The sequence below is a fragment of the Medicago sativa genome, chromosome 3 (assembly GCF_051527215.1).
Source record: "Medicago sativa cultivar Bolivia chromosome 3, Bolivia_mono, whole genome shotgun sequence".
NCBI classification, from domain to species: Eukaryota; Viridiplantae; Streptophyta; class Magnoliopsida; order Fabales; family Fabaceae; genus Medicago; species Medicago sativa.
The window spans coordinates 29,988,610-30,008,622 of NC_140751.1; the positions used below are offsets into that span (position 1 = coordinate 29,988,610).

Consider the following 20,013-nt stretch of genomic DNA (forward strand, 5'->3'; position numbering starts at 1 on the left):
TTTGCCTCTGTGTGTATTTTTGGTTGGGAATTGTAGAATTCGGTGTTAGAAGGGTATTTTAGTCATTTTGGACTTAGGGGCATTTTGGTCATTTTGAGGGCAGTGGCAATTTTGTAATTTTGCAGAAAGTTATTTTTTTTTAGTGTTTAGTGGAAGTTATTATTTTACCAAGTTACTAGAGAGGGTGTAGTAATTATTTTAATTACCATTAAGTGACCGTTAGTGTTATATTTTACCGGTAGGTGAGTAGTAACATTTTTAAGGTTGAATTAGAAATGAGTTAGGCCCATTAAGGTTTGTGAGATAAGCCCATTAAGTGAGCCTTTATAAACTAATGTTAGTGAGAAGAGATAGGGTTACAACATTTTCATTTCATTTTTCATTTAAGAAGATAAGAGATAGATGCTAGAGAGAAGAACAAGTGCAAGGGTTAGAGGCAAGAGGGATTCATCATCTAGGAGCTAAATTGAAGCTTGGGTTAGAGAATCTTGGTGCTAGAGGTAAGAGGGTTAGATTTCAACCATAATTCACATCTTTTTCTCTTTACCCATTTTTGTGAAATTGTTGAATTGAACCTAATTGCTTTCAAATTCGTGTTCATGTTTTGATGCAATGTTTGAGTATGTAATTTGAATGTTAATTGAGTTGTTGATGATGAAATTACATGCTTAAGTTGTGGTTATATGTATACTTTGCATTTTTGCCCAAAAATGGTGATATGAGATGTTGTTGTGATGAATTGTTGGTGAATTCATGATGTTTAGCTGCTGTTGTTGTTGATAGATGTTGTTGTTGATGATTAAAACATTGGGTAATCATAATTGGAGAGTTTGATATGACTTTGTGTTGTTTTGTTTGAAGTTTGATGAAAATGGGTCAAATGGTGATTTTTGTTAGGAGAATGTTTTGGGGCAAATTTTATATGGAATTGGGTGTCTTTTCATGTTTAGAAATGTTTAAACAAACTTTGGGATCAAATTTGAGCTTTGGGAAGTCAAAATTGGGGTTTTGGGGTGAAAAAGTGAGTTTTTCTCGTAACAGGACTGTCCCAACTTGCCACAGCGAGTGGGAGGCGAGTTGGAGGCGAGCAGGAGGTGCTTTCGGTGATGCTTACTCGCCTCGCGAGTAGATTTACTCGCCACGGCGAGCTGCACAGTGGCAGCATCCCCTGTTTCGCATTCTTGCGTCTTTTTCCCTCGTTTCTGTTTTGAATTGGTTTTCGGTGTAAACATGAAAGTTGTAGATAATTTTGTTAGCTTCCCAATGGCTTTGTTTTGACTTGAAAATGATTATTGGTTTTTGAGTTATGAGGCAAATACTCCAAGGTGGTCTTGGTGAAATTTTACGAAAAATCCGCATAACTATTTCTAAGTCGACCCAAACCTTATGGATTGTTTCCAAACTTTCAAACTTATATTTTATGAGTTCAATTAAGGTGTTTAGTAGTATTTACACTATGATGTGAGGGATTTAACTTGTTTTACTTAGAAAATGGAAAATTTCTTGAAAAGTGTTTCGGTGAGACGAACTTTGTGATTTTTATGAATTCATCGTATTTGGCCGATGAAATGCTTATGTAATCTCTACTGCACATATGTGTGACTTGAGTGGATACATGGCATAGGCAATTGAACTCATTTACTTGGTTTTGGCTTAGGTGCTCAATTATTTTCAATATTGTGATTTTTGAGACGAACTTGATTGAAAATGATCATTGAAGGCCAATTGCTTATGAACCCTCTATGATTAGATTGATATGATTATGAGATGATGTATGAATGGTTGTTAGGTGATTAATATGATGTTTGTGATCATATGTTGTAATTGTTCTTTTATTTGGAATGTAAGGAACTATGTGGAGATATGAACTATATGATATAGTTGAATGATGATTATAGCCGTTGACTTATAGCCGTTGATTATAGCCGTTGAATTGTTGTGAACATATGCATAGTGAATTGAGTCATATGTTCATGCATCATATGTCGTGTCGGATGTTATATCCATATTGCCGTTGACTATAGCCGTTGATAATGATGTTTTTGTTGCATCATGGGTGACGACCTTGAGGAGAATTGGTACCACATGCATCTAGATGAGTCTAGAGCCATTGCATACTCGTTGGTGAATTGAAATGCATTTGAGTTGATGATTGAATTTGTTAATTGTTGATTAAGATGGTTGATTTTGTGATGTGTGTATGTTACACTTGTGGGTATGAATTTGAGATGTTGATATTGAATGATGTGAATGTTAAGAATACTTGTGAATACGTGTATGGTTTGTTATCCATCGTTCTTAAATGTATCTTTCATTCTCAAAGTTTCTTGATTAATTTCAAGTGGATTATGATGATGTAATGCTAACCCTCAGTGGTCTGTGGTGGACCGCCTACCTCTCTGTATGGATGGGTAGACGGCGTGCAGGATGTTAGTTGTTGCTTGTTGATGCCGAGGAGTGGAGTTCCTCTTTTTCATGCAAGTGTCTAGATTAGGGCTCTGATCTAGGATAGTCTTTGCATGTTGTTTATTTGACTTTGTATTTCGGAGTTGTTGAGATATTCTGTTATTTGAGATTTGGATGATACATTTGTATTTAAATTGGAGATCCAGAGATTGTTTATGACTTATATATTATTCCGCTGCTATGTGGTATAACATGATCTTTATGCATGTATGATTTGTGGTTTATTCGAAGACGTAGCATCTATTTCTAGAATATGTTAGTATATTCGCGCGTTTTACCGCTTATTAGAAATAGGGTGTTACAGTTACACTTCCCATGATTTCGTAACCGCCAGAGCCAGGTGTGCCTCCTCAACGGCTCTGCAGCTCTCCACCTCTATAAATAGGGGACTCACCGCAGTCCCCAAGGTAGAACTCTTCTCTTCCTCTAAGCCCTCACTCTCTGATCTCTACTGACTTGAGCATCGGAGTGCCTGCAGGTACACACCCCCCATCCGCTCCAAGAAGCATTCTGACGTATTCCACCACCGTCACATCCACCGCATTCAAAGCGCCGGCAATCTCCTTCTGATCAGGTACGATCAGTGGCACCGTCTGTGGGAAATATATAAGCTTCCCCGTTTTTATCCCTAAAAACCAAAGCTTTTCACAAAAAACTACAATGGCTGCCAACGGTGCTAAATCCCAGCTACGAAGTGAGGTGCGCATTCCTCAACAGGATGGCGTAACATCCTCACCTTCACCTGTGGATACACCCAGGGAGGAACCAACCCAGGTACTTCCTATCCAACAAAGGCCTCTGCTAGGTCCCATCCGCCCTACAGAGACGCCAGAAGACGCAACATCAACCGGCGTACTCATCAGCAACCTGATCCGCACTGTTCAACGACAAACGTCGTTAATCGTGGAACAGAACCGCCAACTGATGGATCTGGAGCAAGCACGTCCAACCGTCCAAACCCGGCGATCTCCCTCCCCAATACATAACAGAAGAGAAGGGAGCCCCAGCCGGTCACGTTCCAGATCCCCTCGACATTCGGCGAGCATCGGATCTCCATCCTACTCCCGGAGGTCAACAAAAAGGTCCCCCCGACGGTCTCCACCAAGGAGATCCCCTCCGTGAAGGGCACCGTCGCAAAGATCCCCTATGCGTCGAACTCCACCCAGGAGGTCTCCGCCCAGACGCAACAGACACTCACGGTCACCTTCCAGTTCTTTGGACACTCGTGATACCCGAACAGATCGTAATGCTTACGGTCCGTTCACACGGCGTATCCGGGAAGCTCCTATCCCTCGTAGATTGGAAAAGCCGCCGCAAATGGACTCATACGACGGGACTACCGATCCAGATGAGCACATCGAGAACATCGAAGCAGTTCTCACTTACCGATCGGTGCGGGGCACCGTCAAGTGCTAGCTCTTCGTCACTACTCTAAGGCTAGGAGCCGTTACGTGGTTCAAGAACTTGAGGAGAAACTCCATCGACTCTTGGAGTGACCTCTGCAACGAGTTCACCACCCATTTCACCGCGTCAAGAACGCAACCAAAAACGGTGGCTTCCGTCGAAGCCATCGTCCAAGGAAGAAGCGAGCCTCTCCGAGACTACATCGAGAAGTTCAACAAAGAAGCCGTCCAGGTCCGGGGCGCAAATGAGACAATGAAGCTGTACCTCATTGCCAAAGGCCTACGCGACGAGACGGACGTCAAGAAAGCTGTCCTCTTTGATCGCCCAAGGACTCTCAACGAGTTCCTAGCGATCGCCAAGATCTACATCGCCTACGAAGAGGCTTTGTACGCGGACAGCCTCAACAAGGTTAGGAAGGAGGAACCTACTGCTGAATCCTCCAAAAAGCCCTTCCACGAGAGAAAGAAGGAAGGCAAAGCTACTCGAGAGAGCAAGAGGCCCAGCGGCCACTTCGACGAGTACACTCCTTTGGCCATGTCAAGGGAGAAGATCCTTGCCGAGATCGCAGTAGCCGATCTAGCAGAAGTCGGCATCAAGCCGCCAAAGGCTCCATCTCAGAAGAGGAAGGGAGTCGACAAAACAAAGTATTGTCGATTACACAAGTGCCATGGACACACCACCGAACTCCACTCAATCATCGAACTCCTCATCCAAAGGGGTCGACTCAAGCAGTACGTCAAAAATCCGGAAGCAGAACGGAAAGCCGTCGAACTTATAGGTGACAGATCTGAGCCCGGAAGGACCATCGCCATGTCCGTAGAACATCTTGGTGATTTCCCTGACAACGTGGAAATCACCCCCTACTCATGCACCTGGGAGCAGTTCCCTACCGCTAACATCATCACCGGAGGATCGCTGAACATTTCCATGGGCAGCATGAAGAGGAAATTCCAGGAACTCATTGAAGTCAATGCCATGGCCCCCTCCAATCGAGGAGGAAGACCATCTTTGGCATTCTACGACTCCGAACTGCCTGGTGGAGCTTCAAATTCTGCCATCCCTATGCTCGTGCGAGCATCGATGGCCAACGCAGATGTCAGACGAGTCCTGATAGACACAGGGGCCTCATGCGACATCATGTACACCAGCCTGTTCAGAACTCTCCAACTGACGGAGAAAAACCTTTCTCCCTACGCTGGGGATGAACTCTATGGCTTCAACGGCTCATCCACTCAACCATGGGGGTATGTAGAGCTACTGGTCACCTTCAGCGAAGAGGAGGCCAAAAAGACAATAAAGATCCCATTCTTGGTGATCGACTACCCTTCTCTCTATAACTGCATTATAGGGAGGACCGGGTTAGCCCAGCTGGGGGCCGCATGTTCAACCGCTCATCTGAAGTTGAAGTACCATGCAAAAGACGGCATCATCGCCTCTCTCAACAGAGACATCGAAGCTGCTAGAAGATGTTTCCTCCAAGCTAATAAAACCCAGAAATCGGTTTCCCAACCCAGCAAACCTGCTGGGGACAAAGGGAAAGCTGTTGCGAGTACCCTGGACGCCAACTTGGTCGAACTCGACTCCAGGTTCACCAAGGAAGACCTGAAGGAGCAAAAATGGGATAAGAAGGATCCGATCAACGCGAAACTTCTTCGACCTGTTCCCGATGGTGAATTCGAGCTAGTCCCTTTTGGCAACGACCCCTCGAAGAACTTCAAGATTGGCAAGGATCTCCCCGAACTTGTCAAGAACCAGCTGATCGCCTGCCTCAGAGAAAACGCTGACCTGTTCGCCTGGAGCGCAACTGACATGCCCCAAATCGACCCTAGCGTTGCCTGTCACCAACTGACAATGGATCCCGGAGTCAGTGCTGTAGCCCAGCGTCGTAGGAAGCAGTCTCCTGAAAAGTCAGAGGCTGCAGAAAAAGCTGTAAAAGACCTCCTAGAGGCAAAGTTTATTTCCGAGGCCAAATACACTACCTGGCTCTCCAATGTTGTACTTGTCAAAAAATCTAATGGAAAGTGGCGTATGTGTGTTGACTATACCGATCTTAATAGGGCCTGCCCTAAAGTTGCATATCCTCTTCCTAACATCGACAAACTCGTTGATAATTCCTCTGGCTATAAACTTTTATCCTTCATGGACGCCTATTCTGGGTACAATCAGATACCCATGGCTGAAGAAGATAAAATGAAAACGGCCTTCATGACCGAATCAGGGAACTATTACTACAACGTAATGCCCTTCGGTCTACGAAACGCGGGGGCTACTTATCAACGGATGATGAACAGATTTTATGATAAGGCACTTCTGGGCGACATTCTAGAGGTTTACATGGACGACATGATCGTAAAATCCCAACAAGAGGTGGATCATGCCGCCCATCTGAAAAGAGTGTTCGAGCAAACTCGGAAATACAACATGAGACTCAACCCAGAAAAGTGCACCTTCGGAGTCCAAGCGGGTAAATTCCTTGGTTTCTATCTTACAGAAAGAGGAATTGAAGCAAACCCAGACAAATGCCGCGCATTTACTAAGCTTCCAACACCCCACTCCAAAAAGTGCATCCAAACACTCAACGGAATGCTGACCGCTCTCTCTAGGTTCGTGGCCAAGTCCGCTCAACACGCACTTCCTTTCTTCAAACTCTTGAGGAGAGAAACGAAGTTCGAATGGACGGACGAGTGCGAGCCTGCCTTGCAGCACCTCAAAGAAACGCTATTTGCGCCACCAGTGCTATCGCGACCAAATCAAGGTGAAGTACTGTACCTATATCTCTCTGTTTCCTCTGACGCGGTAAGCGCCGTCCTCATCAGAGAAACTGCGGAGGGACAGAAACCAATATACTTCACCAGCAAAGCATTGTTGCGACTTGAAACAAGGTACCAGAGGATCGAAAAGGTGGCCCTCGCACTCCTCACCGCAGCCAGAAGGCTAAGGCAGTACTTCCTAGCTCATACGGTGGTAGTCCGGGCGGATCAACCCATCAGGCAGATCCTGGGTCGTCCAGACATGGCCGGTCAGATGATGAAATGGTCACTCGAGCTATCCGAGTTCGACATTCATTACGAATCCAGGAAGGCACTAAAGGCTCAGGTGTTCGCTGACTTTCTCGCCGAGATGACTTTCCCAGCTGAGGAAAACCCCGAAGAATGGACCGTCTTCGTAGATGGGTCATCTAACGCCAAGGGAAGCGGAGCCGGAATAATCATCGAAGACAACAAAGGTATCGTTGTCGAAATTTCCCTATCTTTGTCTTTTCATGTTACCAATAACACTGCAGAGTATGAAGCCTTCCTGGCTGGCTTGCCAACCGCCAAAGACATGGGGGCCAAAAGGGTGAAAATCTTTACCAACTCGCAACTAGTGGCTTCCCAAGTCACAGGAGAGTTCCAGGTAAAAGAAGACCACCTCCAAAAGTACGTCCAGTTAGTACTAGAGAAAATGAAAGAATTCGACGCCGTAGAAGTAATTCACATTCCCTGCGAACAGAATACTCGGGCAGACATTCTTTCAAAACTCGCAAGTACGCGAACAGCGAGCGGAAACAAAACAGTAATACAAGAGGTCCTCGGCGAGCCAAGCATCCAGAACACAGGAACTCTGCATCAAGAGGTCAACTAGATCATCGGAATGGAAGATTGGAGGGGACCCATCTCTCGATACATAGAGAATGGCGAGCTTCCGACCGATCCGCAAGAACAGACAAGGTTGAAACGAAGGGCCTACTCATTCACTTTAGTGGAAGGAACCTTGTACAAAAGAGGTTTCAACATTCCGCTAATCAAGTGCCTAGGACCCAATGAGACCCAAGAAGTCCTCGCCGACATCCACGACGGCATCTGCGGACAACACCTTGGTGCAAAAGCTCTCGCAAAAAAGGTCCTACGAGCAGGATACTACTGGCCTACCATTGTTATACCCTAATTTTGGACCTAAAAATACTAACTCATTTCTTTTCTTGCATTACAAGCCATTTGAACTGTCTCTGAGCAACTACATCTTTCTCTGCATTTTATTTCAATATCATTTGCAAAATTCATGAAAAAGGGTATTTTAGTCATTTCCTATGTCAAATTTTTCTTTCAGTCTTTTAAAAATTTGTTTGAGTCCTTTCAAGTAGTTTGAATAAGTCTCTGTTTCATTCTATGCCAAAATCCATTCCAAAAATTGCATTTGAAGTCATTTTGGGTCAGTTTTGCCCCTAGGGGCATTTTAGTCTTTTCATGTGTTAAAGCCCTGTTTAAATTCTAAAAATTGTCTTTGAGTCTTTTAATTTGCTTGTATAAGCTCTTGCTTTGACTCCTTGTTAAAAATCCATTTTTTAAAAAATTGCATCTGAGTCATTTTTAGTCGTTTTAGCCCTAGGGGCACTTTGGTCATTTCACACGAAATTTCGGCAGAGAGAGGTTACTTTAAAGTACCTCATTTAGGTAATTGGTTCATCTTAGTCCGTTTTGTCAATTTTAATCGTTTCACTTTACATTATTTTCCATTTTACCAATTTTAGTTCAATTTTATTTTAAATTTCATTTTAGTCCTAAAGTTCCTAAAATTGCATTTTGGCCCTTTATGTCATTTTGTTTTAAGACTTTTTTTTTATCTTTAGGTCAATTTTCATTTAAGTCCCTTTTTTGGTCAAATACACTTTAGTCCCCAAAGTTCCAAATATTGCAAAATGGTCCTTTTTTTTCCAGAATCCAGTCCAAAATAGGTCCAAAAACACGTGGCAGTTCCACATTGGTCTAGGGATCACTAGCTGGCCTATAAATGCAGGCCAACTCATCACAAGTGTCAGATTTCGTCAATCACACAGTGCCACATCACACAAACGCATTTCACCCATTCTCTCTCCTCTAACAGAATCCAAAACCGTTTTCCAGAAACACGATGAAATTCATGAAGAACTTCATCCCCAAATCATAAACCCTAACTCAATTCAAGTTCAATCCTTCACAGAACCGTACCAATTTCATCACAAAAAGCTCAAATTCAGCAATTACGTAACAAAAACAGTTCAAAATTAAGGTGATTTTGCTTCACAATTCTCAGAGATTCAAAGGAATCATCATCATCGAATTGTGAACTCTGCAATTCCAACACCGAATCATCCAGAGGATAAAACGGTGTGATCACAGAGTTTGAGGAAGAGAAGAAGAGAAATCAAAGAACCAGAGAGTACGAAGAGCGAGAAGACGAAGAGAGCTTCGATTTATTTTCGAAGTTCGAATTCAGGAGTTCACCAGAGGCAAGAAGAAGATATCAGATCATCTTTTCACCATTCTTTCGCTCGAACCTCCAAAATTCCAGCAGGTAAGCCGTCAAACTCACCTTTTTCTCTCCTAATCTCGTACTCTTTTGGTTACGAACACTTTCACATTAGAATCCATGTAGATCGTAAAGAATCAGTGTGATTTGAAATGTTTCGAAGTGATTTCATCAAAAAATATCAGGTTTAAAACGTTTCGAATCCTTTTCTTTGAAAAACATCTGGATTGAAACATTTTAAACGACGTTCTTCAAAAAAATATCCAGATCGAAACGTTTCGAATAACTTTCCTCAAAAAGCAGCAAGATCGAAGCATTTCGAACTGATTCCTTTAAGAGATAACAAAATCGAACGTTTCGAATGACTTTCCTTCAAAAAGTACGCAGATCCGAAACGTTTGGTCCGATCTACATAGATCTAGGGTTTCTTTGTGATTTCTGGTGTTTGATGCATGTTTAGAACGAAAAACAAACGGTGAGAAGCTTTAGATCATTGAGTTTAGGTGAGTTTAAGTGACGGTTAGGTTTCCGGCAACGGAATCTTCACCGGCGGCGGTGAAACCCGCCGGGGAAGACGACCAGAAGTCTAGAGAGAAGGAAGAGCGTTTAGGTTAGAGAGAGAGTGAGAAGGAAGGAATGAGGTGAACCGGCCTCATTATCCCTTTAGAAACGTTTTTGAACCGGCCGGTTCACCCAAACCTTACTGGTTCACTTGGTTCAGTTTTCTCCCTTTCAATCTGGACCATTCATCTTGCCTGATGATGACGTGTACGGTCTTGATAGCATGATTCTGGGTGTCTGCATGTTTCTTATGGTGCGCTGCACGTTCTAACCGTTTGATTTAGGGTTTGTGGATCCTGGATCAATCCAACGTCCCTGGTACGTTTGGATAGTCCAGGATCCATATTCCCTTGGGCCTGGACTCCTCCCTTTCGTTTCTGGTGTTTTTTTGCTATATGCACCCTTTTTCTTGCTACTGGGACTCCTGCCTTGCCTAAAAAATTCTTACAAAATTCCAGATAAATTTCCATGAGTTTTTAGTATTTTCTTTAGTGTTTTTTATGATATTTTGTATGATAAAACTTGACAAAAATAGATGTATTAATTCTTGTTACTTGTTTGCTTTTTCTTGTCAATTTTTGCGAAATCTTGCTATGTTTTGACCATGATACTTTGTTATGTGATATTGATACTCGATATGGGACTTTGTGATGTGTTTATCCCTGGATGTGTGCTTGTTTTGTGTATTCAATTATGAGTTTCTTGCTTTGCAAGTAAGGAAGGTATTCTTGTGAAAAATTTGTGCAAAATAGACCTAAGAATATACTATGACCCTTTGGCTTGTGATTTTCTTGTGACTCTCATATTAGGGCTGATCCCAAAACCTCTTGAAAAATGTCATAATATGAGGGTTATGAGTCTTTTGTGTGCTTGGGATTTTGGTATTTTGTTAGGTGTATTTCGTCACCTTTTCTTGCCATTTTTTGTTCTGTTATCATGCCTCATTTCTTTGCCAATTTTCTACTATCCTATGCCTATTATTACTAACCATTCCATCTATTGGTTTCATACATAAGCATCTCATCTCCCATCCCTCATTCTTAGCTTTTATTTTCTTTCATGCAAAAATTAGGATGTAAACTTAGGAATTTTTGTAATATTTTTCTTCATGCAATTTTTAATTTCTTGCAAGACCATAGAATGTATCTAGGCCAATGATGTAAAGGACAATGGACTCTAATAATGTACACCGACACAAGCACCGACACATGCACACACACCACTTTAGGTATGTAGCTAGAATATGCATGTTTAGATGTATGTTTAGGATTGTATGTTTAGATGAATGTTTAGGCTCTATACTTAGAAAAATCAATTTTCAAAAAAAACTTGAACGAATTTCATTCAAATCATTTTCAAAATAAACCTTGGGATCCAAAATCCCATTGTATTTTCTCTTTCGTTTTCTTAATCAAAATTCAATGAAAATAATCATATTTGACTTCTTTTGAAAATGACTAATCAAACCTCACTTTTTTCTTAAATTCTCATGCCCTTGAGGCCTCTCAATCTCTACTCTTCAAAATCCATTTTCAAACTTAAAATCAACCAACAAAAACAAAAACATTTTTGGAAGAGAACTACGACGGATTTGATCCCTTAAACGGGTACGTAGGCAAGGACAAAATTCCTTCAATTCAAATAAAATAAAAATTCAAACACATTTTTCTCCCTCCAATTCTTCACTTAGAAACCAGTAGGTGTAAACAACACTTTTCAAATAGCATTTAAAAATAAAGCGCGCGCGTAGAAATTAAAGACGGTTCCTATAGGTTACTATAGTCGTTATGGGTGCCTAACACCTTCCCGTAGCGAAAACAACTCCCGGACCTCGATTCTGAAGGGTTAGGCTTATTTTTCCCTTCCCAAGAAAAAATGAGATATCACCGGTTAAAAAGGTTCAAACGTAATCAATGTTTGACACCCGAAAAACCAAGATAAAACAACCATGATGAAAGACGCCCAAGACTACGTGAACCTCTTGTTTTATCTTGGTTTTCGGGTGTCAAACATTGATTACGTTTGAACCTTTTAAACCGGTGATATCTTATTTTTTCTTGGGAAGGGAAAAAGTAAGCAAAACCCTTGAGAATCGAGGTCCGGGAGTTGTTTTCGCTACGGAAAGGTGTTAGGCACCCATAACGACTATAGTAACCTATAGGAACCGTCTTTAATTTCTACGCGCGCGCTTTATTTTTTAAATGCTATTTTGAAAGAAAATATTAAGCCTAAGAGTGTCTAAGTGAAGAATTGGAGGGAGAAGAATGTGTTTGAATTTTTATTTTAGTTGAATTGAAGGAATTTTGTTCCTTGCCTACGTACCCGGTTAAGGGATCAAATCCACCGTAGTTCTTTCTCAAAAAATGTTTTTGTTTTTGTTGGTTGATTTTAAGTTTGAAAATGGGTTTTGAAGAATAGAAAGAAGCCTCAAAGGCATGAGATTAGGAAATAGTGAGGTTGAATTAGTGAATTGCAAAAGAAGTCAAAGTTTGATTATTTTCATTGAAATTTGATTAAGAAAATGGAAAAGAAAATACAATGAGATATTGGATCCCAAGGTTTATTAGGAAAAGATTTGTGTGAAGTTGTTCACATTTGTTTGAAAAATTGGTTTTTTCTAAGTATGAATCCTAGGCATTCATCTAAACATACAATCCTAAACATACATCTAAACATGCATATTCTAGCTACTTAGTGATGTGTGTGCATGTGTCGGTGCTTGTGTCGGTGTACATTTTTAGAGTCCATTGTCCTTTACATTATACCCTAGATACATTCTATGGCCTCTTTGCCAAGAGAAATAAAAGCATGAAAGAATATTACAAAAATTTCCTAAGTGTTTACATTCTAACTTTGGTACAAATCAAGTTGCAAGAAAGAAAATAGAGATGAAAATGGGATGCAATGATGGTGCTTATGGTGAATATGAAATATGAAAGGAAAATGGTTAGTAGCATAAGGCAATGTCAAAGAAGTGAAGTAAGAGGAATATTAGGATGTAAAAGGTAGAAAATAAGTGCAAACATGGCTAAAATTTGTTCATAAAATGCAAGAACCAAGTGACCTATAATCCTCACATTCCAATTACATTTTAAAGGTTTAGAAACAAGTATTGGAACGGGAATTAAGGCTACATGGTTTACTTGACATTTTAAAACAAGTTTGAAGCATATTTACATTATTTATTTGCTTAGTGACTTGCAAGCTAAGTAACCTACCAAGACTCACAATTATGCAACAATATTAAACACAAACAGCAGCTAAAACCTTATGAAATCAAGTGGCATAGGTCACTAAAATTTAGCAAGCACCTTGGATTGAAATCAAGCAAAAGATCCACTTATTTTTAGCACAAAATATGACAAAAATAGCAAGAAAAATGATACCTAATTTTTTTAACCAATTTTAACATGTGAAAATTGTCACAAAATACTACAAAAAATATCAAGAGATCTACATGATTTTTTTTGGAGATTTTTTAAAGATTTTTGGACTAAAAATTGCAAGAAAGTTGCTAATTCTAATAAAAATGAAGAAAAAATGCTATGCATATTTTTTCAAATTTTACCATGTAAAATGTCATAAAAAAAAACTAGAATATCATCAAGAGCCTATGGAAATTTAATTGGAATTTCTAAAAGATTTTTGAACAGGCAGGGGGTGCAAATAACAAGAAACAGGGGTAAGAATAGCAACAAAGCAAGGAAACACGCAGGAAACTAAGCCCAAACCCAAGCCCAAGGGGTGAATGGATCCTGGATCCTTCAGGAATCAACGAAGGCCGCTGGATTGATCCAATTGGATCAACCCCTAGATCTAACGGCCAGGACATAAAGCTGGTGAACCAAAACTGAACCAGACCGGTTCAGTCACCTATACAAAGGCTATTGGACCGGTCCAGTCCATTATCACCATTCGTTTCTCTCTCTTCTCTCAGACTTCTCTCGTTCTCTCTTCTTCTTACCCTAACCCTAACGGCGCCGTTCATGGCTTTCACACATCAAACATGATTTTGGACTATGAACTATGAATCAATACACAAATCAAACATAGAACAGACATGAATCACTTCGATCTTGTTATTTTTCTGAAGAAAGTTGTTTGAACCGTTTGATTTTGATTTGATTTTTTGGAGAACAAGAGTTCGAAACGCTTCGATCTACACGTTCTTTGAAGACGAGCGTTCAAAACGTTTCGATCTACATGTTTCTACAGGTTTGATTTCGGATTCTTGTGTTTTTTAGGGTTTCAACTTTCTTTTCAAAATTTTTTGAACCAAAACCCTAATTCGAACTACTTTCTTCATTATTCATGGATTTGAAACTCAATTGATGAAATAAACGGTGAATTTTGGACGATTCATGTTTCTAGGGTTTCGTTCGAACTTCTTCGAATCTTTTTCAAAATCTTTCTTCAATTCACCGTTTATTCTTGATCTCAAACCTTCGATGATGATTTCGAAACAAAAACGAGAAGGTTTTTCATGAATATACCTGGATTTGTTTGGAGATTCGAACAAAAAGATCCACGCAGCTTTGAATTTTTCTGATAGGCTTCGAAACCGAAAATAAATCGGTGTTTTGATCTTTCTCTTCTTCGAACTGTGATCTTGCTTCAATTCCTCTTCTTCTCACTCTCTTCGAACTGTGATCGCACAATTGTGCTTGAATTGCAGTTTTTCAATTCGATGATGATGATTCCTTCGAATCTCTGAGAATTGCGAAACCAAATCACCTCAATCTTGAACTGTTTTCATTGTGCATTCGTTGAATTTGAGTTTTCTGTGATGAATTTCTATGGATTTTGGTTATGAATTGATGAATTTGAGAAACTTTGTGGCGGTGATTGATTTTGATTGCGGTGGTTTTAGTTTGTTACGGTGGTGATTGAATTCTGTTACGGTGGTGATTGGAGAGAGAAATTCTGTTAGAGATTTTTGATGGTGATGTGTCACTGAGTAATTGGGAAAAGTTCTGTGTAATTGGTGATGTGGCCTCAATTTATAGGCCAAGTGTAATGCTCTGGACCAATAGCCTTGTGACACCTGGACCTGGACTTGGAATAATTCGGCCTTGGACTATTTTTTGGACTGAGGGCCTTTCTGCAAAATTGAAAGTTACAAGGACCTATCTGTAAAAATAATAAAAGGACTGAAGAAATAAACTTGGACAAAAAGGACTAACTTGCAAAACTGTTAAGTTTCTGGACTAAAGGGTAATTGACCAAAAGATTTAAGAAGTTTGACTTAAAAAAAAAACAAATAAAGAAAAGGACCTAAAAGGAAATAGAGTGACTTAGGGGATTGGAATGCAATTTTTGGAATTTTAGGACTTAGGAAAAAAAACTAAAATAAAATTGGAATAAAAAAAGAAATCTGACTAAACGTAAAGTGAAACGTCTAAAATTGACAAAACGGACTAAAACGAACCAATGGCCTAAATGAGGTACTTTAAAGTACCTCTCTGCCGAAATTTCGTGTGAAATGACCAAAATGCCCCTGGGGCTAAAAACGACTAAAAATGACTCAGATGAAATTTTAAAAGGATTTTTATCAAGGAATTGAATCAAAGACTCCTACAAGCAAAATTAAAAGACTCAGAGACAATTTTTAGAGTTTAAACAGTGACTTGACACTTGAAAAGACTAAAATGCCCCTAGGGGCAAAACTGACCTAAAATGACTTCAAATGCAAATTTTGGAATGGATTTTGACATAGAATGAAACAAAGACTTATTCACCCTATTTGAAAGGACTCAAAACAAAATTTTGAAAGACTGAGAGAAATTTGACATAGGAAATGACTAAAATACCCTTACATGTGAATTTTGCAAATAACATTGAAATAAAATGCAGAGAAAGATGTAATTGATCAGAGACAGTTCAAATGACTTATAATGCAAGAAAAGAAAGATTGATTATTATTTTTAGGTCCAAAATTAGGGTATAACAGCTGCCCCTATTTAAGTTTCTTTGTCCGGAGAGTCAAGGGACGAAGTCTTAGAGTTGACGGGACAAAGATACTTAAATATTAACATTTGCACTGTTTTTGGACGTAAAAATACGCTTTCAGATTTTCAAAGTTATGAATGCTTTGCAATGTTTGATTATGAATGCAAGACAAACAACTGGAGTCTATGGAACCTGTCATGTCACTGGGGATTCAGATAGACATTGGCAGGGTAGACAAACCAGGGATAGAGAATAGGGTACAAGTTGTTCTTTGGGTCGAACTAGTCACTTGACCGAGGAGTACAAAACAAGAGATAGGTGCAAGCTGTTCTTGGGATTGAACTTGGCACTTGACCGGAAACATAGACATATAGGCAGATGCAAGCGGTTCTTTGGATCGAACTTGACACTTGGTTGAAGATACAAACAGATAGGCAGACACAAACTGTTCTTTTGGATTGAACTGGCTATTTGGCCGGAGACATAGACAAAAGGGTCGATACAAGCTGTTTCTTTGGATCGAACTTGCTTGTTGGATTATCACCACATCATGTGGGAGAGTGCAGACTGTTCTTTTAGAACGAACTCGTCGTTTGACCGATAACAAAGCGTAAGCTGGGTACAAACTGTTCTTCAGATTGAACTTGCCGTCTGACTGATAACAACGCATGAGCTGGGTACAAACTGTTCTATCGAACCTGCCGTTTGTCCGGAAGCACAGGTATACAAGCAGGTACAAGTGGTTCTTTTTTGGATCGAACCTGGCATTTGACCAGTAACAAGATACCAATTGAAAGTCTGGCTTAACAAGATACCAATTGAGGGTAAATTGTCATTGACTTGATTTGGAAATAGACATGACCATTTTAGTCGGCCCAAGAGTAAGTTGACATTGATTTGAATTGAAAATTGGCATGACCATTTTTGTTGGCCCAAGAGTAAATTGACATTGATTTGAATTGAAAATTGACATTGAAAGTTGAGATTGAAAGTTGAGATTGAACAGAGACATAGACATAGACATTGGAAATTGGAATTGGATTGAGACATAGACATTGACATTGGATTGGAGAGTTGCAATTGACATTGAAATTGGATTGAAAATTGACATTGACATTGGATATTTGACATTGGAGATTGTCATTGGAGATTGACATTGAAATTGGAATTGAAATTGGGGATTGGAGATTGGAGATTGGAATTGGAATTAGAAATTGGCATTGGAATTGGAATTGGAAATTGACATTGACATTGTCATTGGATGTCAATATTGGAATTGGAGATTGACATTGACATTGTCATTGGATGTCAACATTGACGTTGTTATTGGAGTTGAGATTGCTTCGAATTTGACATTTGACATGGTTTGAAATTGAGATTGGGAAGTTGAGATTGCATTGAATTTGACAATTGAATTTGAGTTGATTTTGACAGTTTGACATTGAAATTGAGATTGGAATTGACATTGGAGATTGGAAATTGCTTCGAATTCGACAGTTGACATGATTGGAATTGAAGTTGGAGAGTTGAAACTTGCATTGAATTTGGCAGTTGGATATGCAATATGTATGTATGGTATAGCAAGATTATTAGATGTATGGGCACATAAAATGCATGATTATGCATGTATGAATGTTTGGAATGCATGATTGATCGGCAGTTTGACAGGGAAGTTTCACAAAGGCAGATGAGACATTGGAAGATTGGGCACGTAGTGGCTCGTGCTGCAACATATTCACAGGGGAAAAACCTCTTTGGAGAGACCGTCGTTGGGAGACGTATCGAAACCATGGCTGAGGGCAATAAAACTTGTAGAAGAGGGACCCTTGGAAAGTCCTTGGATATAGGTCGCCGTTGCTAGTCGTGTCAGTGCTAGGTAAACATTGGATGTTCGCATCTGTGGTCAATGCTTTTTCAATTTTTCATTCTTTCATTTTCAAACCCCATTTTTGCCTGAACCGCCCTTTCGGGTTTTCGATTCACCGGGGAATAGATTCTTTTCATTGCCCCCTTTTTGCCTGAATTGCCTTCATAGGTCGTCAATCAGCGGGGTGCTCATTTTTGCCTAAGCCGCCCTTTCGGGTTTTCAACTTAGCGAGCTTTTCATTTTTATTTTTCATTTTCATTCTGTTTTTTCATTCTTGCCATTGACCACAGATCATCCTGGGGGGGGTAACCTGCTTGCAACGTGTATTGAAATAGACATTGACACTCGTTTATTCATGCATGTTTCATTGAAATGTACCCTGTTGCTCAGGTTTGCTTTCAAAATAGACAGAAAAAGATTTTTCAGTTTTCAAAAGATGTTTGTTTCAGACATTGTCATTATCAAATAGAAAGAAAATATTTTGTACATAGCATTTGAAAGTAGAAGGAAAGATAGAGTTTCAAACAATAGAAAGGCTCAAATTGATGTAGAAGAGTGAAGGTCAGCCAAGGGCATGACTCCACGGATTTACAAAGCTTGGAAAATGGTAATTTTATTGGTTGGTGATACATTGAACACGATGACCGCTACATTTCATAGAAATTTTGAATTCACAAGTACCGAAGTCTCTGATGAAGAAAATCATTGACAGTTGTAGATGCCCCAAGGGGTGATGGTGATTTGCCAGATATAGTTACTTGTCTTTTATTGTCAACCTCATTTTTGCATGAACCGCCCTTTCGGGTTTTCGGCTCATCGAGGCGCTCATTCTTGCCTGAGTTGAGTACAATCTCAGCGAGCTCTTTCATATTCATTTTTTTTTGTCCCTAACTTTTGCCTGGATCGCCCTTTCGGGTTTTCGATCCACCGGGAAGCGCATTTTTGCCTAGGCCGCCCTTTCGGGTTTTCGACCTACCACGCTGTTCTTTTCTTTCTAGACAAAGTATTTCTTGACTATATCGGCATTAACAGGATTTGGGAGTTCAACACCATCCATGTGTGTAAGAATCAAAGCACCACCAGAGAAAGCCTTCTTGACAACATAAGGACCTTCATAGTTAGGTGTCCACTTGCCCCTTGGGTCGGGTTGCTGACTTATCCTTCGTTTCAATACAAGTTCGCCTTCCTTGAATTCTCGAGGTCGGACTTTCTTGTCAAAAGCATTCTTCATTCGCACTTGATACAACTGTCCATGAGTCATAGCATCCATACGTTTCTCTTCAATCAGATTCAATTGATCATACCGACTTTGACACCATTCAGCCTCAGTTAACTTTGCTTCCATGATCACTCGAAGAGATGGAATCTCCACTTCCAGAGGGAGAACTGCTTCCATACCATATACAAGAGAGAAAGGAGTTGCCCCGGTTGAACTACGCACCGTAGTACGGTAACCATGCAAGGCAAAAGGTAGCATTTCATGCCAGTCTTTGTAAGTAGTGACCATCTTCTGAACAATCTTCTTGATGTTCTTGTTAGCGGCCTCAACTGCACCATTCATCTGAGGTCTGTAAGGAGAAGAGTTGTGATGTTCAATTTTGAATTCTTCACATAAAGCTTGCATCATGCTATTGTTCAGATTGGAACCATTGTCAGTGATGATTTTGTTGGGAACACCATATCGACAGATGATGTTATTCTTGATAAACTTGACAACCACTTGCTTGGTCACATTTGCATAAGAGGCAGCTTCAACCCACTTGGTGAAGTAGTCAATTGCCACTAGAATGAAACGATGTCCATTGGAAGCCTTAGGTTCAATTCTTCCGATCATGTCAATGCCCCACATAGAGAAAGGCCATGGGGAAGATATAACATTGAGGGCATGTGGAGGCACATGGATCTTGTCAGCATAAATTTGACATTTGTGGCATCTCTTGGCATGTTTGTGGCAATCACGCTCCATAGTTATCCAGTAATAGCCGGCTCTTAACAGTTTCCTTGACATGGTATGGCCCGAAGCATGGGTCCCAAAGGTACCGTCATGTACATCATGCATCAATTTCTCAGCTTCTTGTTTGTCAACACATCTCAATAAGACCATGTCATAGTTCCTCTTATATAGGATTTCTCCGTCCAGAAGGAATTTACTAGCCCATCGTCTCAGAGTCTTTCTATCCCTGTTGGAAGCACCAGGTGGATATTCATGATTCTGCAAGAATTGTTTGATATTGTAATACCAAGGCTTTTTATCATTCACATCTTTGTCAGCTTGATCTGGCATATTTTCAATGGTAAACACATGAGCGGGTCTATCAAGACGTTGCACTTTGATTACGGGCACATCATTCCAGTGATTAACACGAAACATGGAAGACAAAGTGGCAAGAGCGTCAGCCATTTGATTTTCATCCCGAGGGATATGGTGCAGCTCAACCTTGGTAAAGTATGTCAATAGACGTCTTGCATAGTCACGGTATGGGATCAGCTTCTCATGA

At 40.3% G+C, this 20,013-nt stretch overlaps 1 protein-coding gene across 1 annotated transcript; it reads left to right on the plus strand.

The window, feature by feature from the left end:
* Nucleotides 1-4,122: 4,122 nt before the first annotated feature.
* On the plus strand, nucleotides 4,123-7,494 carry LOC146937019 (uncharacterized). Its single transcript, XM_085749317.1, has 2 exons — nucleotides 4,123-5,799; nucleotides 6,175-7,494. Exons 1-2 carry the CDS (start codon nucleotides 4,123-4,125, stop codon nucleotides 7,492-7,494), a joined length of 2,997 nt encoding a protein of 998 aa, XP_085605443.1.
* The last annotated feature ends 12,519 nt before the right edge of the window (nucleotides 7,495-20,013 follow it).

Excerpts from the sequence above, each read along its gene's own strand:
- LOC146937019 (XM_085749317.1), top strand. The coding sequence starts at position 4,123 with ATGAAGCTGTACCTCATTGCCAAAGGCCTACGCGACGAGACGGACGTC. Across the intron at positions 5,800-6,174 it reads CAGAGGCTGCAGAAAAAGCT|GCACTTCTGGGCGACATTCT; the intron begins GTAAAAGACCTC and ends TTTTATGATAAG.